The sequence below is a fragment of the Mobula birostris genome, chromosome 6 (genome assembly GCF_030028105.1).
Source record: "Mobula birostris isolate sMobBir1 chromosome 6, sMobBir1.hap1, whole genome shotgun sequence".
NCBI lineage: Eukaryota > Metazoa > Chordata > Chondrichthyes > Myliobatiformes > Myliobatidae > Mobula > Mobula birostris.
Window position 1 is genome coordinate 133943293 of NC_092375.1, and position 20483 is coordinate 133963775.

The 20483-nt window shown below is 38.9% G+C and overlaps 1 protein-coding gene across 2 annotated transcripts in view; it reads right to left on the bottom strand.

Moving 5' to 3' along the window:
- Positions 1-432: 432 nt before the first annotated feature.
- Positions 433-20483, bottom strand: part of LOC140199380 (integrin beta-2-like) — a 108770-nt gene continuing 88719 nt past the window's right edge. The window contains exons 13-17 of one of the 2 annotated variants that reach the window (XM_072261372.1): positions 19309-19531; positions 16829-17037; positions 13101-13267; positions 9951-10049; positions 433-6452 (exon numbers count right to left, since the gene is read on the bottom strand). In XM_072261372.1, coding sequence (XP_072117473.1) covers positions 9984-10049; positions 13101-13267; positions 16829-17037; positions 19309-19531 — 665 coding nt within the window. In that variant the 3' untranslated portion in view covers positions 433-6452; positions 9951-9983. Of the gene's footprint in view, positions 6477-9950; positions 10050-13100; positions 13268-16828; positions 17038-19308; positions 19532-20483 lie in introns of both variants that reach the window. The other variant, XM_072261371.1, reaches the window with a different exon arrangement.

The following is a 20483-nucleotide window of genomic DNA, read 5'->3' on the forward strand; positions in this document are numbered from 1 at the left end:
ATCCCTGTGGAACACCACCGGTCATGGACCTCCAGTCAGAATCCCATTAACCACCACCTTCTCTCCCCTATTAGCAAGTCAATTCTGAATCCAATTGACCAATTCACTGTGGATCCCATGCGTCACAACTTTGAAAGTTTATTGCCTTAGTCATCCCAGTTTTACCATTTTGGAGGCATCCCCCTCCTCTACCCTCTTTGCAGCTCAACAAGCTTTTTTTAATTTCCCTTTTTTGTTATGTCTCCGATCTGAACTGCTGATGTTACTTCTCTTCCTAGAGACGAGGCCTGTCCTGCTGAGTATCTAAACCATCTTCAGCCTCTGCAGTCTTTTGATTTTCATCCTGGATTAGGTTCAATTCTTCACTTTGTTCTCTTTCTGCTCACTGTACATCAAGAACTGTTCCTCGGAAAAATAACAACAAATGGCAACTACAATATTTTTCTTTATTCTGTATTATTGTGTTAAAATCTGTTCATTTCTTTTCTCTTATTTTACAGTTAGCATTAGCTTCAAGAGTGCAAAGTAATTTTGATCAGTATTATGCAAAGGGCAGCATGAATATATCCGAAGCTTACAAAGAGATTCATTCAACTGAACAATTGTCTTCGTATTTCCTTGCTTTTTTTAATATATTGTACTTTCCTTGGAGTTTCTTCCTGGATTTACAATTTAGCTTGAGTTTTGCTTAATAGCTTGCACATAAAATAAAATCACTGTCACAGTTATCCACTGACATCCATATGTGCTCTGTGCAGCAGAATTTGGATGACATGTTCAGTCCTGAAGACACTTGCAGTTAATCCAACTTTGAGTTCAAATGAATTTGTGGTAACGTATGCATCTTAACTATAATATCAATATCAATTCATATACCACTTTTAGTACTGAAAAATTCCCTATATGCTTCATGGGACTATTATCATATAATAACATTGCACTGAGCCACAAAATGACATATCAGCATAATTGATCAAAAACTTGGACAATTGGGATGCATTGAAGAGTATATCAAAAGAGAAAACAGTACAAGATGGAAAAGGCTTGGGAGAAAATTCGAAAGCTTCGGGCCTGTGAAATGGATGACATGGCCCTCTGTGGTGGATGAAGTAAATTCAGGGGCGCACAAGAGCCAGGAAATGGTAGTTTCGAAAGTTTTTAGGATTGGGGCAGATTACACAAATAGATACACTGCATTGATGTAAATCACACAGCATCATTGGCACACTTAAAGGAAAAGAAAAAGACTGCTGAAATTCATCCACGGTTGGCAGATATAATTGCACAATATAGTAACGGATAAGTGTTCCACTCCACTTCCGAAATTTATTTCCATTAGCTACAAAGGATACAAATTACAGAAGTGGAATTGAATGCACAGGTTTAGCAAAATCAACAGGAAATGATTCCTCTTAGTTCTGTGGAATCACAATAGAAAATATAAATGGCCATCTTTCTGGAGATCTACATTCCTGAGAAAAGTCATTCCATTCTCAGGGTAGCATTATAATTCCACTGTTAAGTGTCTTCCTTCTTAGGCAATTGCCTAGAATCAAAAATTAATTACTTCCAATCTGGTTTTGTATATTCTAAGATGAAGATGAGATTCTTCTATAGCTGGGACAGAAGGTGCCTGATAGCTAAGTTGTTTGTTAGTGGAATGTTCTTTTGGCATTTACACAGGGTTTCTGATACAAGGGTTCAAGATTGTCAACACTATCACAAATGCTGCTTCTCTATTTCAATCAGGAATTTCCAAAACTCAGTGGTAATGTTGCTGGAACCAATGTGTACATCTTTACATCCTTCACACTATCTACTTGGTAAACCCCTTCTGTGACTAAGCTTGGAATAGGGTGGCTGTTTCAGAAAATTGACATTGGGTGTGCAAACAATGTTGGCTTGTACATTGCAGACAACTGAGTGTAATTATGTCTTCAGCGTTAGGAATGTTGGCCTTGAAGAAGTCACTGAAGTTGGTTTGCCTATCTTCCAGTAAATTTGGAGGGTTTTGTGGAGGCAGATTGATGATATTTTTAAATACCTTGTAGTACTGCTGGCAGTTCAGGTTTCGGAAGCATACAAGAGGCTAAACTCCAAATCATCATTGATACAGTCATTGAAGCATGCAAGGCTGGACATTGCACTCAATATCTTTAAGGCAATTGTCCTTTACCAAACTTGACCCGCTACACAACCCTGACAATAAAGGTTCATGGTATGTCTGTGGAAAGCATCAACTAATTCTCATATATCTGAATCCACCTCTTGACAGATAGCAATGATGATATATTAAAAGTATCACAAATAGTTTCAGTTAAGTGTATCAATTTGGAAAACTTAAGCAGAAAAAAATGTATGTTGAATCTTCCATGCTTGTTGAATCATAAAAGCAGACCACTTTAACAATATGTAAGACCCTACCTAAACTGGGGAAATAATTTCATGTTTGACTGATTTGCAAAATAGGAAAATAATATTTACTTTGATAAACTGCATTGATTTTCAAAAGTCACTTAGAATATTCATTTCTGACAGGGTAACCTGTGAAATCTACAAGAAAAATTGCAATTTTAAAAAATATTTCTAAACTGCCATCAAGTCGTGTCTGCGGAGTGTGTTATCTTTTTTTAATTTTTCAAAACTTTGTGCACTGCAGTTCTTTACTTCAATCTAGTGATGTAATTGGTCTGGTTTGCAGGGTCTGGTGCAGAAACAGAAGAGTTGGTCCAGGATTGGATGGGCAGATGGCACACTCCTAAAGTCAACAACAGAGTAGCCAAGGATCCTGATTGCAGCTGAGCTGAAGACTGGATAGTGACACCGGGAATGGCTAAGATGGTAATCAGAAACCTTGAAAACAAAAGCAAGTGTGGTATTCCAGCTCACCCTGCTGAGACCTGACATTGCAATATTAGTAATATCACTATTTAGCTTGACCCTTAATAATACATAACACATAGAACAAACCATTTCAGGTCTTTGTTTAAAACTTCCAGAAATAAATCAAGAAAAAATGTGTTGGTGGTAATGTTAAACAGTACAGTTTATGTAACACCTTATAGAGGAGGAATGTACTAAGATATTATGTAGTACCTTCATGGAAACGGATTTTGAGGAAGGAGAACTAGGCCTTTAAAGATGAGTCTGAAAGTAGGGGAGGAAATTAAAGAGCACTGGCCACCAAAGTGAGGGAAAGGTATACGGACTGCACAAGAGTTCAAAATCAAAAAATCACAAGTTCAGAACTTCTTGATTTTGACCACAAGGGCTGGTGGAAGGGGAGGAGGTTACCATGAGGACCAACATTTTGAAGTGAGGTACCAGAAGATAAGCTGAGACCTGCTGACCGTCATAACATGCTTTAAGTAGATTATGCGGAGCAGAATTAGATGTGCTGAATGTTGTGGAGTGGAAGTAATGAAGGAAGCAAATTACCATTATGTACCATTTGAGCTAGCAATGAAGACGGGCAATTTTATAAAGGTTGAAATGAACTACTTAGGGTAGCAAGGATGTGTGATCAGATGCAACTATGTATGCTGTGCTGGTGGGAAAGCAGTGGTGAGGGTGGAGAGTGTGGGGTGGTTAGCAGTGGGCGCGCAATGAACAAAGCAGGTGCACAAAACAGTTAAGCCAGTGTGAGTGACGGGGGGGGGGGGGGTGGATTTGGTGAAAAAGCTACAGAGTTTGTGATAAGCTTATCTTGAAGAAGTTTAGCAGTTTATATATCAATGAGGAATGGTTGAAATAATATTATTAACCTTAGGTACAGTTGCAAATGAACATGGTGCTGTCTCTGCAATTAACTTTGTACAACAGACTTCAAAAGAAGTTTTACATACAAATATCACACTTCAGCTACATACACCCCCATACAAAAATGCAGACAGAAGAAAAGATTGAGAAAAACTGAGTCAACATGATATGAAACAGCAAAAAGGGGAATACTATCATTTTATGCTGGAGTCAGTTATCAAGGATGTGATAACAGCACATTTGGAAAGCGGTGAAATAATCGGACAAAGTCAGCATGGATTTGTGAAAGGAAAATCATGTCTGACGAATCTCATAGAATTTTTTGAGGATGTAACTAGTAGAATGGATAGGGGAGAACCAGTGGATGTGGTATATTTGGATTTTCAAAAGGCTTTTGACAAGGTCCCACACAGGAGATTAGTGTGCAAACTTAAAGCACAAAGTATTGGGGGTAAGGTATTGGTGTGGGTGGAGAATTGGTTAGCAGACAGGAAGCAAAGAGTGGGAATAAACGGGACCTTTTCAGAGTGGCAGGCGGTGACTAGTGGGGTACCGCAAGGCTCAGTGCTGGGACCCCAGTTGTTTACAATATATATTAATGACTTGGATGAGGGAATTAAATGCAGCATCTCCAAGTTTGCGGATGACACGAAGCTGGGTGGCGGTGTTGGCTGTGAGGAGGATGCTAAGAGGATGCAGGGTGACTTGGATAGGTTGGGTGAGTGGGCAAATTCATGGCAGATGCAATTTAATGTGGATAAATGTGAAGTTATCCACTTTGGTGGCAAAAATAGGAAAACAGATTATTATCTGAATGGTGGCCGATTAGGAAAAGGGGAGGTGCAACGAGACCTGGGTGTCATTATACACCAGTCATTGAAAGTGGGCATGCAGGTACAGCAGGCGGTGAAAAAGGCGAATGGTATGCTAGCATTTATAGCGAGAGGATTCGAGTACAGGAGCAGGGAGGTACTACTGCAGTTGTACAAGGCCTTGGTGAGACCACACCTGGAGTATTGTGTGCAGTTTTGGTCCCCTAATCTGAGGAAAGACATCCTTGCCATAGAGGGAGTACAAAGAAGGTTCACCAGATTGATTCCTGGGATGGCAGGACTTTCATATGAAGAAAGACTGGATGAACTGGGCTTGTACTCGTTGGAATTTAGAAGATTGAGGGGGGATCTGATTGAAACGTATAAAATCCTAAAGGGATTGGACAGGCTAGATGCAGGAAGATTGTTCCCGATGTTGGGGAAGTCCAGAACGAGGGGCTACAGTTTGAGGATAGAGGGGAAGCCTTTTAGGACCGAGATTAGGAAAAACTTCTTCACACAGAGACTGGTGAATCTGTGGAATTCTCTGCCACAGGAAACAGTTGAGGCCAGTTCATTGGCTATATTTAAGAGGGAGTTAGATATGGCCCTTGTGGCTACGGGGGTCAGGGGGTATGGAGGGAAGGCTGGGGCGGGGTTCTGAGTTGGATGATCAGCCATGATCATAATAAATGGCGGTGCAGGCTCGAAGGGCCGAATGGCCTACTCCTGCACCTATTTTCTATGTTTCTATGTTTCTATGTATACATGTTGGCTCAGTTATTCTTATCCTTCTAATTAAGTATGGCCTGCTGGGCAGGTCCCATAGTCTCACCAATAAAAACAAGTTAGACAGATCACAAAGTTCAATGTGCTGTAACTGCTGCCATTGAGCTATTTTAAATCGCCTATCACAGACATTCCCTTTCATCGACACATCCTTTCTGCCAAATGAAATAACTTCTTTCTCTCTCTTGTTCCCAGTTCTGACACAGTGTAACCGATGAGAAACATTGACTGTTTCTCCTTCCAGAAATGCTGTCTGATCTACTAAGCAGATTTGGATTTGCTTCCAACATTTTCTGTTTATATTTCAGATTTTATTTCTCATTCACTGGAACTCAACGTTCGCTTTTTGTCTTGCACGGTTTTGTTTTCTTGCGGTGACCCCACTGTGATAAGCCATGGTTAGCATAGCACCAATGGAAGCAGGTTGCACTATTTACAAATAGTCACTTCCTTCATAGAACATAATCATCTTATCTACTTACATTTGCATTTGTTATTTTTATAAACAAATAAAAGAATGCATAGCACATAAATATAAACTTTTTTTAGGATCTAGAGGTTTCAGCTTCTATTAGAGATTAATTACTAAAACTGGAAATGGTATTTTTGAAAATAACCAAAGCAAGTGCCACAATACCAAATTAACTGGCATTTGATGCCCATTGTTAAAAGTAACTATCACTTGTTTTAACCAAAGCTCAGTTACAACCCATCTTCATTATTTCTGCCTTGTTTTCATTGATGATAGATGGTTTTTGCACAGGTACGATGAGAGCTATTTGTTCACTCACCTGTTAGGCATTTGCTTAAAAATTTTAAACTGTTTGATTTACAGCAGGTAAGATGTATTGCACTGGACAATTGATTTTTAGTATCTAAAAATGTGGGTATATGTCAAGGGTGTACATCATTGATGAAAAGTTAATGACTTTTATGGGTTCAATCAATTCAGGTTGGCTGTTTTACTCATCTGTCGCATAATCTGTGTTTGTGATACTGCAAGTGGAAATTGTAAAATGGCATCTGAAGCATTTGAACCCATCTCCATCGAGATCTTCAGTCTTCTTTGAAGCTGGGATTCACAGTAATGGCCTGTCGAAACAGTGGATTATTACCCTGGTGAAGAGGATTCAGAAATAACAAAACAGTCAGTTTATGAAAGCGTCATTCTTGAAGGAGTTACATTGCAGCACAGGGTATACAGCCGAGAAACAGGCCATTTGACCCATCCAGTCCATGCTGGTATTTATGCACCATAGCTATGATCAGACCAAGTAAAATAGACTGGGAAACCAATGCAAAACAAGCCTAAAAGTTTGAGCTATTGTCTCTTAATCAATAAGTACAGCATAAACAGAATAAGACTCACTTGAGCCATTCCCTGGTTTTGGATCTTGTTTACCCCCAGTTAATAATACATAATTTTTTTAAAAGATCATTACATCCATGGCACTTAACAGGGTAATAGTTGTATGACAGCGTATAATTTATTGGATCATCAGAGTTTGTGCACAGTCACTCAGGCATACAGTACAGTACTGCTATCACCAGGAGGGTTTGACAAAATGATTGCATATTGAAAAAAATACTTAACTGTGCTGTATAACAAAATAATGAAAACAGGAAGCATAGTTTTGCAAATAGTAAATCTCTGAAATGAGTTTGAATCTATAGAATCCAAGCCAATTGAATTCTGAAGCTTCATTAAGGGAAATACATTTTTTTTTCATTTCAGAAACTACAATAGTTTGCAAAAGTCAAAGTAACTTGGCTTTCTGAATGCTGAACCTTTAGAATATTCAGTTCTAACTTACTGTAACAGAACTGAACTGTCCAACAATTTAGGGCAATGTGTCATTGACTTTACTCTGAATAAGATAAACAATAGCTTAGCTCAATGTAATAATTTAACAATGATGTTAAATATTTACAACAAAGTGAGTTAATATATTAGATCAACAACTTTGCATTTCATTACAGGGTCCTGCGTAAACGTCTCTTCTGGTTCCATGCTAAGTCATTAACCTTCACTCTGCTTCATCTCATTCTTGATCTGCCTACTACAAAGTTTGTAGTGGAAACACAGTTTCAGCCTTCTTTACCTTATCCATTAATAATTTAAAAACATATTTACTTTTTCACTCTTTAATCTCCTTTGAAATATTGCAATTTTCATTTGATTCTTTAGTTATTTGTTATTGGTTTATTATTGTCACGTACCAAAATACAATGGAAAATTTTGTTTTTCTTGTCCATGTGGATCAATTCTAATCTGAATTGTACTCCTTTTACTGACCCCAAATGTTCCCAATGTCTGCTTTCCAAACACTTTTGCCACTATTTTGGACAATAATACAAATTTTGATGCTTTCTAAACATTATATTTTAGTATTTGTAACTCACACAAATGCAATGTGCGATAAAATTTAGACGTACTATTCAGAGATACAATATGAAACAAGCTCTCTGATCCGCTTAGTCCACATCGACCATAAGATACTAATACTACCCTACCTATTTTGTTCTCCTCATTCCCATCAACATCCCCCAGACTTTTCCAGCCACCTCACAATAGATGCAATTGAAGTCGCCAATTAAACTACGCTCCCGCACATTGACTTAACCACAGTAATAGACTATACACTGTCTCTTCATTGGAATCATTTCCTAAACTCATTGAAATGACTTAAAAACTTGAAACCATGTACCTCCAAGCTCAAAGACAGTTTCTATCCTGCAGTCATAAGACTATTGAATGGTTCCCTGGTACTGTACAATAAAATGTACTCTTGACCTCATAATCTACTCGCTGTGACCTTACACCTCAGTGCCTGCCTGCGCTAAGTGTTCTCTGAACTGAAACACTTTATTCTGCACTGTTATTGTTTTACTGTACTTTCTCACTGCACCATTGTAATAAGTTTTTCTATATGGAGAGTATGTATGACAAAATCCTCGACTTCCTCACTTGCAGACCCCAGTGAGCTCAGATCGGCAACAACATCTCTTCCACAATCTCCATCAGCACAGGTGCACGGCAAGGCTGTATGCATAGCCTCCTTCTCTTCTCATTTTATACTTGTGACTGTGAGCCTATGCATAGCTCCAAAGCCATATTTAAGTTTGCTGACGACACCACTGTCTTTGGCCGAATCAAAGGTGCTGATGAATCGGCATATAAGAGGGAGATTGAAAATCTGGCTGAGTGGTGCCACAACAACATCTCATTCAATGTCAGCAAGACCAAGGAGATGATTATTGACTTCAGGAGGAGGAAACTGGAGGTCCATGAGCTAGTCCTCATCCACGGATCAGAAGTGGAGAGGGTCAGCAACTTTGAATTTCTCGGAGTTATCATTTCAGAGAATCTGCCCTGGGTCCAGCATGTAGTTGCCATTATGAAGAAGACATGGCAGTATCTTTATTTCTTCAGAAGTTTGCGAAGATTGGCATGTCATCTAAAACCTTGACAAACTTCTAAAAATGTGTGGTGGAGAGTATATTGACTGGTTGCATCATGGCCTGGTATGGAAACACCAATGACCTTGTACAGAAAAGTCTCCAAAAAGTAGTGAATACAGCCTAGTCCATCACAAGTAAAGCCCTCCCCATTATTGAGCGCATCTACACGGACACTTCTCATGAAAGCAGAATCCTTTTTCAAGGACCCCACCATCCAAGTCCTGCTGCCACCAGAAGAACGGACAGAAACCTCAGGGCTTGCACCATCAGGTTCAGGAACTGTTATTATCTCTCAACTATCAGGCTTTTGATCCAGAGGGGATAACTTCACTCAACTTCACTCATCCCATCACAGAACTGTTCCCATAACCTATGGACTCCCTTTCAAGGACTCTTCATCTCATTTTCTCAATATTTATTGCTTATTTCTTCATTATTTTTTCTCTTTCTTTTTATATTTGCACAGTTCGTTGTTTTTTTGCACATTGATTGTTTGTCCTGTTTGATGTAGTCTTTCTTTGATTCAGTTGTGTTACTTATATTCATTAAAATCTGAATGTCTGGTAAGAAAATGAATCTCTGGAGTGTATAGGGTGGCACATATGTATTTTGATAATAAATTTACTTTGAACTTTATCACTGTATCTCAGTAACTGTGACAATAATAAACAAATTTATGCAAATAAACAAATAGTAAACAAATTTCGGCGCATGGCCAAGTGGTTAAGGCGTCAGTCTAGTGATCTGAAAGTCGCTAGTTTGAGCCTCAGCTGCGGCAGCGTGTTGGGTCCTTGAGCAAGGCACTTAACCACAAATTGCTCTGCGATGACACCGGTGCCAAGCCATATCGGCCCTAGTGCCCTTCCCTTGGACAACATCGGTGATGTGGAGAGGGGAGACTTGCAGCATGGGTAACCGCCGGTCTTCCATACAACCTTGCCCAGGCCTGCGCCCTGGAAACCTTCCAAGGTGCAAATCCATGGTCTCACAAGACTAAAGGATGTCTATTATGCAATTTAAATTTACTTCTAATCATGTATTAAAAGCAATTTTCATTTGTTAACATTATTGTAAACTGTCGGCTGTAAAGTTAATCCTTTTAAATGACATCCACTTATGCAAACCTACCACTTTAAATTGATCCTGTCTCTATTAACATCTTCAGTCTCCTTTGAAGTTGGGATTTACGGTAACAGTTGTGGCCTGTTTAAACAATGGATTATCGCCCTGGTGGAGGTAACACAGAAAGTTAATATCTGGAAAGTCACCCAGTGTAATTACAAACAACCACAGGATATACCAAAGAAGCAGACCATTTGGCCTTACCATCTGTCTTAACCAAGAATAACTAATCAAACTATGTATTTACAATTTTACTCAAATATTAGTGAAATATTAAATACACAACACTGCTATTAGACCCAGTAAAGTCATTTGGGAAACCAATGCAATGCTAGTAAACTTGATAGTATATATCAGAAATTCTGAAATTGAAAATCTGAAATTCATCCAGATTTCTAGCCTTAGATATCTAACCAATCAAGTTCCGAAGCTTTACTAAAAGGAAGCATTCTAACCAACAGATTTTGGAGATATTGTAAAAGCTTATACAAGTAAAGGTAACTTGGTTCTCTGTAACTCACTACTTTTTTTATTTCTGTTTTTTTGGACTACTTATTTTAACTTAAATATAGAGGGAAAACTGAATTATATACGTCTATTAAGTATTTATTTATCAGGTATTTTCATTGTACTACAGCGGTCAGCTGACATATGCCGGTGATATTAAAGCCGATTCTGAATCTGATTCTGATTCTGAATGCTGAACTTCCTTGTTTAGAACATTCAATCCTCATATGTTACAGCAAAATTTATTCCAATAAAATTCTGATGGCAGTATAAAGGCTCCAGTAAAACTCTGGCATGGTCAGAGTACTGCTAGACAAGCAGATTTTCTGGACTGTTGAGTGCCATTTCTATGAATACCTCAACCCATTGTTGATTGACTTTTCTTGGTGATATTACACAATATTGTAGTACTGCATATCTGTAGCTAGGTAAGCCTAAATGAAGTGTGGGAACTAGCTCCAGTGAGTGGGAAGGGAATGCAGGAAATGGAACCCTGGTGAGTTAAAACTCTGCTCTGCATTCCTCCATAATCCTCTTCGTACTTTCTTCTACCTCCTTGCAAAATCTTTTTGCATTTAATTTTAAATCTGATTTATCTTTCTACCAGAGGAAACACTGTTTTCTTTGACCCACCATTTCATAATTTTATACTTTCTAATTCACTTTTTGACCACCTTTCGAGCACAGTAACATTCATTTGAATCTTAATTTGATATATTTCTTCAATTCAAATAACTTGAAATCAACCCTTTGTACTCAACCTGTGTGGTTGCCAATCTCTTTTACCATTGCTCTGTAACCGAATGACAAAGTGATTAGACAGCAATTAGACGGAAACTTATGTGGAAGCTTTCATGCTACCTATTGGGCAGGGATTATATAGGTGAACAGTTCATATCACTCATAAAAACAGTGACATCATTCCCAACCCCATCTTTAATCACTAGCTATATGAAAAGTGGCAATGAGTTCTCTATTCCAGAAAAAAAACAGATCATGGCCATAAGCAATCCAAAAATATTTTGTCAAGGCACATAGCAGGAACAAGCCCAGGAACAAGCCCTTCAGCCCAAAATGTGCTGAACTGAATACATGAGTGATCAAATGGCCAACTAAACTAATCACTTAGGCCTACACCATGTCATTATTCTTCTATTTTGCTCACATTGATGTGCCTATCTAAACATGTCTTAAAAGTCCCTCATGTATCTGCCTCTACACACATCCCAGGCACCCACCAATCTGTGTAATAAAACTTGCCTCTAATACTTTATAGTCGCCAAACAAATCTCTGATTTACCTCAAGATTGCCCCCTCTCACCTTAAATGCAGCATCCTGGTAAACCCTTCTGTGTCCTCTCCAAAGCCTCCAAATCCTTCCAATAATGGGGTGACCCAAACTGTATGCAATACTCCAGATGAGGCCTAACTAGAGTTTTATAAACCTGCAGCATAACTTCCTGACCTTTGAACTCAATGCCTTGACTAATAAAGGCAAGCATGCCATATGCCTTTTTAATCTCCATCTGCCACTTCTCCACCCGTATCTGCAACTGATCTACATCCTACTGTATTCTTTGACAGTCATCTACAACACCACCAACCTTCATATCATCTACAAACTTATTAACCCACCCATCTATATTTTCATCTAGGTCATTTATATACATCACAAACAGCAAAGGTCCCAGTACAGAACACCACTAATCACAGACCTCCAGCCAGAATAAGCCCCTTCAACCACCACCCTCTGTCTTCTATGGGCAAGCCAGTTCTGAATCCAGCCAATTCACCACTGATCCCATGAATCTTAATCTTCCGGATGAGCCTCCTTTAAGGGACTTTGTCAAATACATGTAGCCAACATCCACATCTCTATTTTCATCAATCATCTTCGTCATCCCATCAAGTTAGTAAGACATAACTTGCTGCACACACAACTACCCTGGCTCTCCCTAATTAGGCCATGGTTTTCCAAATATTCATAAATCCTATCCCTAAATATTCTCTCCAGTAACTTCCATATCACTGACATGAGACTCACCAGTCTATAGTTTCTAGGATTATCAGTGAAGCCAGAATGGACTTCCAAATCAGTAAAAGCTTAGGCCCCTCATTTCATAATTTAAGACCCAATGTCTGCTTTCCATGTTTTTTGTTTTCCAGTGCAGCTAAAACCAATAGCTACCTCTCCTTGGAGGGTCCTGTGTTGCAATATTATTCGGCTTGTGGATTTAGGGAAAAGGACAATGAAAACATGGGTGTGAAAATACAAACTGATTTTGAATGTTTGTGAAAATTCTGACCTCATCATCATGTTGGGAGCTGGGCTTCATTTGAAAGTTTGCACTTTGGACCACAGTGGAAGATACAGAATGGTCCTGAATGCATGATGACTGGTAATCATAGAGTAGTGAGACATCTAACCGATTGTATGCAGGGTTTGCAATACCACACTAGTATTGGTACCACAGAGACAGCAAGGTCTAATTAAAATGTGACACTAGTTGATGGAAAATTAACTATAGACAAAGGTACATTTTGTGCGGAGGTTACCATGCACTGTTACCACAGTATGTTACAATGGCATAACATGGCATTTTAATAATGCATAGCTTTGATACAACTTTAACAACTATTTCTACATACATCATTCCATTTTGCTTTTGCTCGCTCCTTTTCAAACTTCCTAAATTCCCTTCTGTCATACAGGTAAGTCAGCAACTTCCAGATCAGGAGAATAACCAATCCAATCAGCAGCACGCCAGCTACTCCACCAGCAACAATAGCGATGACATTTGTGGGTGGAGGACATTCTGAAATTACAAAGCAAAAACAGGTGATCACAGAAAAGTACAGTCCATTTAAACAGTTCTTGTATATATGTCAATGAAATTAATGATTGGTCTTTCTAAGTAATTCTTCTAGAAGAAATATAGCTCCAACATCTGGCAATTTATTAAAGAGAAATAAGCTTCTTCACTACTGGTTACCAGAGCTGTTTCATCCCGTCTCTTTTCTTATTTGGGATGTGTTGCCATTGGTTTAGTAACTGGCTGACATATCACAGTGCAATATGAACACACTTATCTGGGTTAAGTGAGGTTGTCTGGGTTAAACCCAGATAAGTGTGAAGTGGTTCAAACCCGGAAAAGTGTGAGGTGGTTCATAACCCAAATAAGTGGTTCATTTTGGTAGGTCAAATATGATGGCAGAATATAGTATTAACTGTAAGACTCTTGACAGTGTGGAGGATCAGAGGGATTCTGGGGTCTGAGTCCATAGGACGCTCAAAGCAGCTGCACAGGTTGACGCTGTGGTTAAGAAGGCACATGGTGTATTGGCCTTCATTAATTGTGGAATTGAATTTAGGAGCTGAGAGGTAATGTTGCAGCTATATAGGACCTTGGTCAGACCTCACTTGGAATACTGTGCTCAGTTCTGGTCGCCTCACTACAGGAAGGATGTGGAAGCCATAGAAAGGGTGCAGAGGAGATTTACAAGGATGCTGCCTGGATTGGGGAGCATGCCTTATGAAAACAGGTTGAGTGAACTCGGCCTTTTCTCCTTGGAGCGACAGAAGATGAGAGGTGACCTGACCTGTTAGGGGTGTATAAGATGATGAGAGGCATTGATCGTATGGACAGTCAGAGGCTTTTTCCCAGGGCTGAAATGGTTGCCACAAGAGGACACAGGTTTAAGGTGCTGGGGAGTAGGTACAGAGGAAATGCCAGGGGTAAGTTTTTGATCTAGAGAGCGGTGAGTGTGTGGAATGGGCTGCCGGCAACGGTGGTGGAGGCAGATAGGATAGGGTCTTTTAAGAGACTTTTAGATAGGTACATGGAGCTTAGAAAAACAGAGGGGTATGGGGAAGTCTAGTATATTCTAAGATAGGGACATGTTCGGCACAACTTTGTGGGCCGAAGGGCCTGCATTGTGCTGTAGGTTTTCTATGTTTCTATGAACTAACTTTTGTTTTAGTGCCTGTGCCTTTGACAAGGTGGGAAATTTGGTTTTGTATCAGTCTTGGTGATGGATGGTCAGTGCCGTTAGAGCTCTCTTGTAGCTTTTCCAAGTGTTTCTCAACATGACAGAGCGCTAAGTTATTAAATAAGGAAAAGAAATATCCTTGACCATATTTGAGCATTGTTGGGGGATCCTATGGCATTTCCTTGTGGTTGTATGCAGTTTGAACACCTATTATAAAGAAGGCAAGAGCTGTTAAGGGAGAATCTGAGAAACTAGGGGAAAGGTTTGATTTAGTAGCAAATGTGAGGCTGTCGATGACTATCTGTGGAACAGATGTTCCAGGTGTTAGGTCTTTGGAGGAAGAAATTATTGAATGTTTTATATTCTTTGGAAAATTCAGTACCAAATTTGATGCTTGCTACCCATTTCAAGCAACTGACTGGCCTGCGGAGGACAATCAAAAATTAACTGCATTGCTTTGGTTTGGTTATTTTGGCCATAGCATTAAATACTGGTTTGTTTCCTTCCCTAAAGCACATAGATGGTTAAAAAAGTGCAGTAATCTGGTAGTTTCACAGTCACTAAATCTAATACTAGCATTTTATTATAAATTCATTTAATTAATTTATATTACCTAGTGAGATGAGATGTCACTTTTCCCAGTTACTTAACAATAGCCTCCAAATTTCTTACAGGATTATCATGAAATTTGAATAGAGGGTGTTAAAACACATGCAAAAATATGACATAATTCCAAAACTAGTACTACTCCTGATTGAAATGTCAAAAAGCAGGAAAAGTTTAAATCTTGATTAAATCCTACATAATTTGAATAAAAACAGATGTATTTTTTCACCATGGGTAGAATCTGGAACCACTCAATATGCTATTAGATTTAACACTTCAACATACAATAATGATAATAATTTCCTTCTGGTCCATTAACTACACATGCTCAAAAAGAGCAATGAGGGAATTGAAATATCTGTGTTTTGGTCATAAATATTAAAATAGGTGCCAAATGTTAGGGAATAAGACAGGGCAGTTGACAGAAGTTTGTGTGGGGAAACACTTTGCATCTAGTGATCACAACACCATTAATTTCAAAGTAAATATGCAAAAAGATAGGTCTGGTCTGTGGGTTGAAATTCTAAATTGGAGAAAGGTCAATTTTGATGGTATCAGAAACGATTTAGCAAATGTGTATTAGGACAGGTTGTTTTCTGGCAAAGGTGTACTTGGTAAGTAGGAAACCCTCAAAACTGCATTTTTGAGAGTATGAAGCTTATATGTGCCTGTCAGAATAAAAGGTAAAGATAACTAGTGTAACTAGTGTAGAGAACCTTGTTTTTCAAGAGATATTGAGGCTAAGAAAAAAAAGGAGGTGCGTAGCAGGTATGGGCAGGTAGGAACAAATGAAGTGCTTATGGAGTATAAGAAACACAAGAGAACATTTAAGAAATTAATCAAGAGCAAATCTGGAGATACTGGAAATCCGAGCAACACACACAAAATGCTGGAGGAACTTAGCAGGCCGGGCTGAATCATTGGAAAAGAGTACAATTGACGTTTTGGGCTAAAACCTTTCAGCAGGACTGGAAGCTGTGGAGTATATTTAAAAGGTGGTGGTGAAGGGGAGAGAGAAACACCAGGTGATAGGTGAAACTAGGAGGGGGAGGGATGAAGTAAAGATCTAGGAAGTTGATTGGTGAAAGAGACTGAAGGCCACAGAAGATAGACAGGAGATGGACGTTATGTTGAAGTTGTATAAGGAACTGGTGAGGCATCATTTAGAGTATTGTATGCAGTTTTAGTCACCTAACGACGGTAAAGATGTAAATAGGGTTGAAAGAGTAGAGAGAAAATTTACAAGGAAGTTGTCGAGCCTGGAGGACCTGAGTTATAAGGAAAGATTGAATAGGTTAGGACTTCATTAGTTAGAACATAGAAGTTTGAGAGGTATACAAAATTTAGAGGGGTATAGATAGGGTAAATGCAAGCAGGCTTTTCCCATTGAGGTTGGGTGGGACTAGAACCAGAGGTCATGGGTTAAGGGTGAAAGTGAAAAGTTTAAGGGGAATATGAGGGGAAACTTCTTCACTCAGAGGGTTGCAAGAGTGTGTAATGAGCTGCCAACACAAGTGGTGCATGTGAACATGATTTCAACATTTAAGCAATGTTTGGATAGGTACATGGGTGGGAGGTGTATGGAGGGCGATGGTCCCAGCATAGGTCGATGGGACTAGGCAGTTTAAATGGTTTCAGCATGGACCAGATAGGCCAGAGGGCCTATTTCTGTGCTGTACTTTTCTATGACTCTCTGTTAGTTTAAAAACAAATGAAAATGAAATCAGTATCTTCTAACGTGAAGTGACTCTATTTGCTAAAATAAAAATAATTAGGCAGACCTTTTTTTTTCCGGATAGTCACTTGATAGTTTCCAACTCCATCTAACTCCTTCATGATGAAATTCATCCAACAGCCATCCGAGTCCTTCTCTTTACAAGCGTTCAGCTCTTTTAGTTCATTCACTTCTGTGTGTTTCAAATTCCTACAGGACTGAGTGCAGTTTTTTGCAAATGGACCACTTGAAAATCCAAGGCACTCTATACAATGTCTGTTTGAAATAACAAGTGAAATACAAAGGTCATAGAACTACATTCTTTGAAAGACTGCACTGTATGTCCCTCTATCGTTAAGCAAGTTAGGTCAATGTAGTAAAATAACATAGTCATTAAGAGACACAACATGAAACAGGCCCTTTAACCCATCAAACCCTCACCAAAGGTAAATAACCCATTAATATTAATTCTGCATTAACCACTTTTTCATTCTTTCCACATTCTCACCAGCTCATCAATCCCAGATTCAGCAACTCACCTACACACTAGGAGAGATTTGCAGTGGCCACCCAACCTAGTAACCCACATTTGGGAGGAAGCCGGATTATTGTGAGGAAACCCATGCAGCCTCCAGGAGAACAGGCAAATTCCACAGAAATGCCACTCAAGGTCATAACTGAATCAGGTATCCAGTGCTGTGAGGCAGCAGCTCTGCTGGATGCACCATTGCCCTGCCACACTATGTTCCCTCTAAGCTGTGCGTGTGTGCGCGCGCACACACGTTTTTCAACCAGCGCACAAAGGAAATTAATGTGTGCACAAAAGGTTAGTTACCTAAAATAATGTAGTAATTAATAATTATATTTATTGAAAATAATCTTTTAGCTAAACGTTTCTGTTAATGCATGTCACTAATTTACGTCACCTCACCTTTCCTGTTCCGGTTTGTACAGCTGCATCACGGCGGCAGCCATCTTTGGCTGACAGTGTTTATATCATAAAGTTTACAAAGATCTGTTTCAAATCCTGTAGATAGCTTACTAAGTTTTTATTGAAAAAAAATTGATTCACTAAGTCAAATTCAAAAGAAGCAAAGGATGTGAAGCGCAAAAGAACTGCAAATTTGTTTAAAGTTGAATGGCTTAACAAAATAGTAGAAACTGCTACACCTAAAGCTCATGAGGTCATGAACGTTCAGCTACGAGAAATATTTACATATGATTCGGAAACTGGAGTTATCTGTTTGTATTGTCATGATGCGAAAGTTGCTGGAGAATTTGCTAGTGGAAAGAAGGGGATGATATTTGGAAACTTGACTTTTTGAAGTGTCATTTGACAAGTAAATTGCATTTGGACGGTGTACAAAAGCTCAGGCAACAGAACCCGTCATTACCCGTTACAGGATGAGGTACAAGAATGGTCAACTTTTGATTTATCTGCAATTGCAGATTGTGACTTCACATTTGGCGATGAACAAGTTAATGCCTTATATCTAAAATATCATGATTTTTTAGCTGAAAATACTGTAATAGTTCGACAGTTTAATGATTTCAAATTTTCCGTGCAAGAAAAAAATTAAATCCAAACTGATTTCAAACTTTGCTCAAGTGGTGGCATTTGTCCTTCAAAATGAACAGTTTTGTGACCTTGCACAGTTGATGGACATTGGGGGAATCTTTCTTTCATCTAGTGCGGACTGTGAGTTTTAGCCTAATGAATCAACTCAAAAACAATGAGAAACCGTTTAGGTGAATGTCATTTGGATATGTTAATGAGAATCAAAAGCTATCAATTGGATGGGTGTTCTATTAGTCTAGGTAGAGTTTACAAAGAATGGGTAAATGCCAAAGACGGGAGAGAGAAAAAAATAACTGAGTGACTTAAATACGTATGTTATTTTGTTGTTATTCTGTGCAGTTTTATGTCAAATATTTTGTAAACCTACATAAACTGTGCCATGTGTGCATCCAGTGCGCACACACTTTAGTCACAGGAAAAAAATTTGCACAACATAAGATTTTTGCGCACACTGACTACTAAAAATTAGAGGGAACATTGCTGACACAGTATACCTCTTTATTGTTTGAAGTATTTCAACCATTAAAACCTGTTGGTCCTTTCTGCTTTATTATATTTCTGCTACGGAGACAATGTACAGCAAAGACTTGATGGGAAGGGATCAGTGGTGTAGCTCAACAGCAGCAGGGGTTGCAGTTGAACCCGGTCCATTGGAACTCTGAGGCGGTGGCTCTACTCGCTGTGCCATAGTGGTGACCCATTGTGGGTCTAAATCTCAAAGAACAGCCAGTGCTGCTGCAAAGTCACTTATTTCTGTTCCACTATAATATAGACAACGATAAGATTAAACACGAGGAATTCTGCAGATGCTGGAAATTCAAGCAACACACATCAAAGTTGCTGGTGAACACAGCAGGCCAGGCAGCATCTCTAGGAAGAGGTACAGTCGACGTTTCGGGCCGAGACCCTTCATCAGGACTAAGATTAAGCTGTTTGTTCTAATGCACCAAAAGCAAATGGGAACTTACATGTAGTTAGGGCATGGAGATGGACATCCTGGGCACTCTTTGCAATATGGGGGCTGATAACCTGCATTGCATAAGCATTGATTACAAATGCATTTTCCTCTTCCACTGCAAATCTCACTCTCTGGGTTCCGTTTACATCGCTCTTCAGCAATTTCACACTCACAGGCTGTTCCAGCAAATCCTTTTTCACATCGACATACTCCACAATCACATGTGCCATGTCCTGAAAGTTAACATCAAAAGTAAAAAGTAAATATTCACTGTTGTATCATTATAAAGACTTTCATGATTATCTTTCTATGGAAATGGCAAATAGGAAAGGGGCAACATTTTATGGTGATTGGTGCAAATTTTACTGAGGATGTTTTTTTTTAAACACAGAGCGTGGTAGGCACATGGAACGCACTGCCAAGGGTAATGGTAGAGGCTGATACATCAGGAACATTTAAGAGACTTTTAGATAAGCACATGAATGAAAGAAAACTGGAGGGCTATGTGGAAGGGAAAGGTTAAGTTGATCTTAGAGTAGGTTAAAGGGCCAGTACAACGTTGAGGGTCGAAGAGCTTGTATGATGCTTTACTGTTCTATGTTCTATATGATTATACTAGACTCAGTAATACAGATTGTATCCATACAAGGTATTACATAGAATAACTACAGTATGTATACACTGTTTAAAAACAACTCCATTTTCTGTCCAAATCAAGCTTCCTATTCTCCTTTATCTATCATGAGCAATATGTCTCTCATATGAATTGATCCCCTCAACCCTTCTCGATGGTAGCAAGACCTATGTTCCCACTCTTCTATAAGTTCTCTGTTTGATTTCTTGAGGAGTATTTTGTTTTACTGGTGATTTCTAAATTTGCTCTTCTGAACAGCTGAAACTCCTGCTCCAGTTACTCTTATCAATTGTAAACTCTGTTTTGGCACCTCAGTTTTACCCCATCAAAAGAAAATCCATCCAGCCTGTTCATTCCCTCCTGCTGAGAGGAACCTCACAATTCTGGTATTACCCCTGTAAATCTTTTTTTTTGTGTCTCTTCTCTTCATCTCTGTATCTTTTCATAATATGATGACCAGAATTAAATACAATATGTCATAATATGGTTTCAAGTAAACTTTTTAGACCTCCAACTCTATTCTTTTAAAAATAGCCCGAGTTTCAGGGATG